The sequence below is a fragment of the Aquarana catesbeiana genome, linkage group LG05, assembly GCF_042186555.1.
Source record: "Aquarana catesbeiana isolate 2022-GZ linkage group LG05, ASM4218655v1, whole genome shotgun sequence".
NCBI classification, from domain to species: Eukaryota; Metazoa; Chordata; class Amphibia; order Anura; family Ranidae; genus Aquarana; species Aquarana catesbeiana.
In genome coordinates this window covers 508,073,603-508,081,557 of record NC_133328.1, presented here as the reverse complement: position 1 = coordinate 508,081,557, position 7,955 = coordinate 508,073,603, and the positions used below count along the sequence as shown (strand labels likewise).

The following is a 7,955-nucleotide window of genomic DNA, read 5'->3' as shown; positions in this document are numbered from 1 at the left end:
CTGCTTTATCACTTTGCAATATGTTCCAAAAAATGTCTTTCGATCTTTGTTTTCTATTAAATGGCAAGACTAGTGTGTAAGAGTATTAAGTAGTACAAGCTGGTAATTTGTATATTAGCTGCTTTCAAATAACTAGGCCAACAAGTAGACGAGGCCAGTGTGTATTTTTAGTGGAATTAAATATTACAAAATAGGCCAATGTTCTGTTAACAGGTATAGCTGTTGTAATTTTTAGGTCTTACACTAGGTGGTGACAGACTTCTTCAATATGTTAGCTTGTAGAAGCAGTTATAGAGTTTAGATGATAAAGTTTATTAATAAAGAAGTTTCAGCAAATTATTTACTAATACATTGTTTTGTTACAGTAAGACTATCCAGATTTTATCTAATATGCACATACAGCAAAATATGATTCTTGTTGAAAATGATAAGCATACAGTCAGTTAATTTTTTAATATTTTATTTTGTTTCATTAAAATTAAATGTCCTCATTAAAATTGTAATGCAAATTTCACATGCTGGTGAACAGATAAAACCATAATAGTAATCTTTCTTGCAGGCAAAATCTAGAGGATTATATTGTTAATAATAACTGCTGAATTTTTCTGTTTCACAATTATTCTGAAATGTATACTGTACAAGTAACTGATGCTCAATCCATATTTATTTCACAATTTACATACACGGTAAAATAAAATGTCTGCATTGTAATCAAGCAAGGCACTCAAAATTTTTATTTGGTTTTGTGTTTAATACACATAGACCCTCATTCTTACATAACTGAACATCTATGTACATCTTCAATGTTTATAGTCTCCATTTTTAGTGGAGACAAAAAATTAAAAACTGGCTAAACAGTTTTACAACACACAGTATGAGTTAAACTGTGTAATAATCAAGAAAGCCCCATTGTCCCAAAGTAATATTATATTACTTATTAAACATTGTTATAAATCAGCTCAAATTGCAGATAAGATATTAAACATGACAAAAGCCATTGTTTTCATTGCAAACCAAAAGACATAACTATCCAGAAGAAAGTTAGATAGCACAGATAATGCCTATTTCATCTTCGAAGAATATTTTTACAAGTATGATCTCTTATGAGAAATGTGAGATAGTGGCATTTATGAAAAGTGGAGCACAGAACAGTAAAGGTGCTATCAATCTGAATGAAGTATGACTGGCTGCTTTGAGCAGAAATATTATTTTTTTTCCTATGCTGTGAGCCTCTTTGTTTGCATAATCCCATTAAAAAAACATATATTTTCTTTTTTGATGAGGCAGGCAAGAAGTAATGTGGTAATCTGCAATCTGATTGCCTAATGAGAGTTATGCTCTTCACCATACCTTGCTACATTGCCTTACTGAATAAGTACAAAAGCATACCAGATAATGAACCATTTGCAGCTGTTGAACAACTACATGTCCCATTATGCTTTACTAGCTATTGGCAAGGTTTGACATCCTGCGGTCCCCTAGTTGCTGAGACCTGACCAGCATCAACATGTCATTGCTGATAGGGCTTGGTAAAAAGACCAGGCATGCCTTGCTAGAAGGAGTTTGATCTTAGAATAACCCCTATGCAAATGGGTGGCTAAATGTTCCAGCATTCCATGTCAGTTGCTGACATACAAGGCCTGCTGGGGTATGTAGCTGTTCAACAGCTGGATACCAACCTGTTTGCGCAATTTTATCCTTTATGATGACCTGCACTCTACTAGTTTCCTAAAGCTTTTCCTAAAGTTGTCATCTAGGAAAGCATAGAGGAATGGATTCAGGCAGCTGTTGGCATAACTCAGGCTGGTGATAAACAAGGAAATACCTATAACTAAAGGAGTCTGTGGGATATCAGTGGTTAAGGCCACCACAGTGCTAAGATGGTATGGAGTCCAACAGAACAAGCAAACGGCCAAAATGATGGCAACCATGAAAGTCACTTTTTTCTTGGCTTTGTCTAAAGCTTTTGCATTGGTGTTCAGACGCATCCTTCTCAATTTGTAAAGCATCATGGAATATAAAATGCAAATTGTAGACACAGGAATGGCAAAGCCCAGAATGAGAGTATAGATCCTGCTCATCTGCCACCACAAGCCCTCAGGGTTAGGAAAAACAAAGAGACACTGCAATCGACCATGCTCTTGGTGAATCTTGGCAAAAACAACAAATGGTAAAATAATTATGGTCACAAAGCTCCAGACACACAAGCTGACTATCTTAGCAGCCCTATAGGTGCGAAAGGAGAGTTTTTTAGATTCTACAGTTGCCACAACCACAAGGTATCTGTCAATGCTCATGACAGTCAGGAAGTAGATGCTAGAAAATGTATTGTACTCATCAATGGAGATAATTAGTTTACACATAAATTCTCCAAAGGGCCACTGCAGCAGTAGGTAATCAATTATATTAATAGGCAGAACCAGCGTGAAGAGTTCATCAGCAATAGCCAAGTTCAGGATAAACATGTTGGTAACAGATTTCATTTTGGGAGCCTTGAGAATAACATAGATAACAGCTGTGTTCCCAGTTAATCCAACTGCACAAATGATGGAATAGATGATGGGCAATGCCAGATAAAAGTTGGGAATGACTTGAGGCATCGATCCATTCAACCACTCTGGCCTTCTTGAGGAATTAGATAAAAAATCCATGGATATGTTTTCCATTTTTTTAAACTGTAAAAAAAGAATGACTCAGTTAGTTGCTGGTGTTTATTTATAATCAAGCACAAACACACATCTATATATTCATTTCTGTTTCCAAAAAGCTCATTATCTGTGATGTCTTCTAAATATAGTAATGCAATCATGCTAATCATATATGATGACATTGTTATGGCGTAAAGAAAAGCAATGTGACTTCGCAGAACTGCTTAGAATCATGTAGATCAACTCCAATAAGAATTTAAATCCAAAGTATTAATGTTCAGTTAAAAAGAGTTTGGAAACCTGCTAAACTCAATAAATAATATTTTAAGCTAAGTGCTACCAGTCATGATTATGCAGTCATTGAAAATATTTTTACCTTAATGCTTGTCTTCTTTGCCACTTATTTGTATTTCTTTCCGACTGCAGATGTCTTGTGGCTGCATTAGGCAAGGAGCTGAAACGTTGAGCAGAGAGAGGCTTCAAGCTGAATTTCTGATCTGTCGAGCTCTCTGCTTCTTTCCATGGCTGTGGAGTGCTGAAGAACAGCTCCCTCCCATCCTTTCTCCCCTTTTGCCAATCTTTGTGCACATTATTACACAGAAATGGCCCCAATCTCTCACAGTCTAAGCAATGGCGTGCAGCTTATAGCACCCACAGCTCTACTTATTTTATATTTCAAATTACCAATTCCAGTTCCAGTATATTTACCTAGCACAAAGATTATTATTTTTTTTTTTTTACTAGTATTCTAGTACAGCTTTATTTTACTAGCTGATGGTGATACGTAATAAAATGTAAACACTGCAATATTTTCTGTTTTACTTAAAAAATGACAGTACTCTATTATTACTCTATCACTAGTACTAATACTAGAGTAATAATACATACTAGTACTCTAGTATATATGCATTTTTCGGTTATTTAAAATAATTCTGCTTAATTGCACAGACATACATTTTATTAGTTTACTTAAAATGTATGTAATTTACAAAAAACTGTGTGCTTTGCTGATATGCTGTAAATAATAGGGTTAATTTAATAAAGACGTGAAGAAAGTTCCCAAAGTGCAATTGGTGACTTTGGTGACATAAACAATAGGGTTAATTTAATAAAGTACAGAAAGGCCCCATGTACATGGGAATTAAGATGAGGAGGAAATTAAAAAAAAGGAGAAAATATAGATTTGCCTTACCTATTATGGTATGATTAATGTGACTTTAGCTGTGTTTTATTAACTATGCTAAGTGAATACTCTTTAGTACATGAAGCCCATCACTTTCTACACTAATCCCTTCCCCCACTATATATGTTGATCATCTTATTACATTCTGTTTTTGTCCTATTCTTTCATGCCTGTACAAACTATGTGCTTGTCACTTGCTACTTAAAATAACTACTACTTGTAATTTTGATTTAATTATAGCCAGGGGCTAATGGTAGATTCTACCAAAAGAGCAGCTCCAGACAAATCAAGTTAGTGAACTTTTATAGTATCCATAAAGTGGCTGCCAATCTAAAAATTGACTTAGCGCTCCATTAAAATGATCAGAGAAGAGATGCTATAAAATTTTCATCAGTTTTTCTACTTTCTCACTCATATTTGATTATCCAATTGAGTACAGTGGAGCAGAACACTTCCAATCAGAACAGTAACTTGTGTTCACATTATATGCAGTCTTCCAAAAAGAGCAACCTGAAAAATCAGGAGGAAAGGGAGGCCACAGACATAATCTTTAGGTTGATGTACCTTTGGTAGAACAAAATAGGTGGATTGAGGACTACTTGGCACACACTTTCAAATAAGCCAAAACTTGCCAGTGTGATTTTTTTTTGTCGCAAGTTGTGATGCATTGTGCTTTGTTCTCTGGAGCTCTTAGTGTGGACTCCTGTACACGTGATGTACCTCAGAAGTGTATTGTTACTGGATTGTATCTTTTAAAATGAAAATCCACCTTTCTGAAAAATGTAATATCGTGGGAAAAAAAAACAATAAAACATCTTGAAAACATAAGGGTTCTTTCACATGAGTGGTCTGATCAAGTCTCCCTTTCAGTTTTTCAGGTGGATGTCATGGGAAGCTCAGTGTTAGTCTATGGACAGTCACGTGCATCTATTCATATTCACTTACCTCCAAGCCCATCACTTTCCATTTTTTTCAGACTTCCAGCAGGATATTTATTAGTTGTTTGCCTGCAATATTGGATTGGACCACAAGATGGAGCCATGGTAAATTTACAGTTTTGCAGAAACTTGAAAATTGTTCACTTTAATAAAACTTGCCATCATTCTTCAGTCCAAGGACAGGAAGCAGATGCATCATGGGAGACTGAAAGAAGGAGCCAGCTATTAGAGCACATGTTGGACTAAAACTTGCATCTGCTTGCATCCCTTAAATGCAGCATCGCTGGTGAGAATTACCTATCACCATCTACAGCCTAGCATATTTATTGTATTTCTGTATATTTCAAATATTTATAACTATCTGTACAGGCATACCCCACTTTAAGTACACAATGGGACCAGAGCATGTATGTAAAAGGAAAATGTACTTAAAGTGAAGCAATAACCTTATTCACTTCTGGGGTGTCGGGGCTATAGTGGGGGTGTCAGGGGCTGTAGATGGGGGTCAGGGACTGTAGTGGAGGGGAGTTCAGGGAGTGTGTTTCCAAGTAGCGGGAATCTGAACTATCCATGCACGGATTACTAAGCTGCAGCTTTTAGCTTGAGAGCCACTTTACATACACTCACGGGTATGTCCTTACTCGCAAGTGTATGTAAAGTGAGTGTACTTAAAGTGGGGTATGCCTGTATTGTTTTTTTCTCCATAGTTTCACCCCACCCTGTTTTGTTAATAAAGCTTCAAAATGACACTCAGTCTGGCTTATTGTGGAATAGGAGGGTTTAGCTTCATGGTGAGCTACACACAGAGAAAGGTGTAGCGAGGACAATACAGTACATGTGAACCCTCAACTTATAAAACAATCTATTCAGTTTAAAATAGAAATGAAAGGCAAAACATTTGTGTATACATAAAAAAACATTTAAAATGCCTTTTTCCTGATTTATAAGTGATCGCAAACCCTTTGTTCTTAGCTGCATAAGAAGCTTAGAGAGCTTGGGGGGGGGGGGGGGAACAGCAGCATGCTGTTTCCCAGTGAATGACTGTGCAAGGTGGGTGTGTCAGGACAAGTCTGAACTTTGGAGGAGGGCAGACTGAGTTCCCAGCACAGCCAGAAAACTGACTACACTGTGCTCTTGACTCTCTGCTTTTTGTTTTCCCCAGAGTTCAGCTTTAGGCAAAGCACTGCTGACTCCTTCTGGATATTGTATTTTTAGAGTGTTTTGGAAATGTTATGTTTAAAGTGACCTAGTCACTTTTGGATCTAAACTAAAGTAAAGCTTGATTTTGTGTTTGTACATTTTTAGCATGATGAGTCGCTAATCATGGAAGAGAGCTGGGTCATTTTGGTTCCACTGTCTCTGGGCAGTGCAACTGGCATCAATGGAAACCTTGCAAAGGAAGAGGAATAAGCAGTAAAACTTACCTCATTCCTCCCCTGGCAGGCTACATCATCACACACAGTGCAGGACCAAGATTACAAAAGGAAGGTTGATTACAACCCAACATGTCAGAGAGAAGAGAAAAGCACCAAAAGCCTGCTGGAGTTTGGAATAAGGTAAGTATTAGGCTCGATTCACACCTATGCATGTTGCTTTTGAGCGTTTTTGGAGGTTTTTTTTTCATGCTTGGCACGTTTTTGAGCAGCGTTTTTGCGGCGTTTTTGCGGCGTTTTTGCGGCGTTTTTGCCGCGATTTGCGTTTTGCGTTTTTTTTTTTTTTTCATTTTTTTTTACAGTCTTAAAAAAAAATTACAAAAAAAAAAAATAAAAAAAAAACGAAAAAAACAAAACGGCAAAAACGCACCAAAAACGCACCAAAAACGCTGCAAAAACGCTGCAAAAACGGTGCACTTGCGTTTTTGATGCTTGTCCATTGAAATCCATTACATGCAAAACGCTGCTTTTTGCATGAAAAAAAGTCCCCGACCCTTTCCAAAAACACAGAGATACAAAAAAGCATTGATGTGAACATGTTCCATAGGAACCCATGTTAAAAAATTCCCATGCATTTCTGCAAAATGCAAAATGCATCAAAAAACGCGCTAGTGTGAATGGAGCCTTACATAGTATTCCATTGCCTATAGACTCAACAAAAATTTAACCCTTGCAGTGTCAGGGGGGGGGGGGGTCATCTGTATGGCTATTTTATTTTAAGTCCTCAGCTTTAATGAAAATTCTTTACAGCTGCCAAATGCAAAGTAAAGGAGATGAACATGAAAGATGCATTTAAGATAGTATGGAAATCAGGAATCAGTTGGTATAAAAGGACACTTAAAGCCTAAGTTTAGTTACTTTAAAAAAAAAATCGGCAAAAATAGACGGTATTTACATTTTAAGTGATTGTAAACAATCACCTTGTAAAACAACCCATTCCGTTTAAAATAGAAATGAAAGGCAAAACATATGTGTGTGTGTATGTATGTTTATATATGTATGTATATATATATATATATATATATATATATATATATATATATATATATATATATATATATATATATGAAGCACTTACCCTCGAAGAAGCTGCTGGTTTAAATTGGGTCTTACCGTTCCTGTACTGTTTCACCATATCCGTCATTGGGGTCCCATTAAAGAGTTCTTATTTTAGTAGCTTCAGCTCCGACACACAGGGGTTGATTTACTAAAGGTAAATTGACTTTGCACCACAAGTGCACTGCAAGTGCACTTGGGAGTGCAGTCGCTGTAGATCTGAGGGGAAAATCTGAAATGAGGGGAAGCTCTGCTGATTTCTATCATCTAATCATGTACAAACAAAAATGCTGTTTTTTTATTTTCCTTACATGCCCCCTCAGATCTACAGCGACTGCACTTCCAAGTGCACTTCCAAGTGCACTTGCAGTGCACTTCCAAGTGCACTTGCAGTGCACTTGTAGTGCAAAGTGGATTTGCCTTTAGTAAATAAAACCCACAGTCTCTTTCTTGAATGCTTTATTTAAGAAAGATTCTTGCAATAGAGGGATGGAGGGTTTAGGGAGAATTCAGGTACCGTGAAATTGCAGATCAGGAACACTCTCTTTGATCCAGAGGGCAACTGCATCCACAACTGGATTCAGCAACCTCCGGACAGGCCTCTCTCAACTGACCTAGCAGCCGATGTGATGCTCCATCATAGTCTCTGCCACAGACTTTAAGATTTACACAATCCTCTGCCACAGGATTAGGTAAT

General features: G+C 36.9%; 1 protein-coding gene across 1 annotated transcript; it reads right to left on the bottom strand.

Moving 5' to 3' along the window:
- Positions 1-530: 530 nt before the first annotated feature.
- On the bottom strand, positions 531-2,669 carry NPBWR1 (neuropeptides B and W receptor 1). Its single transcript, XM_073632783.1, has one exon. The coding sequence runs from the start codon at positions 2,664-2,666 to the stop codon at positions 1,701-1,703; it is 966 nt and encodes a 321-aa protein (XP_073488884.1). The 5' UTR covers positions 2,667-2,669; the 3' UTR covers positions 531-1,700.
- Between the last annotated feature and the right edge of the window lie 5,286 nt (positions 2,670-7,955).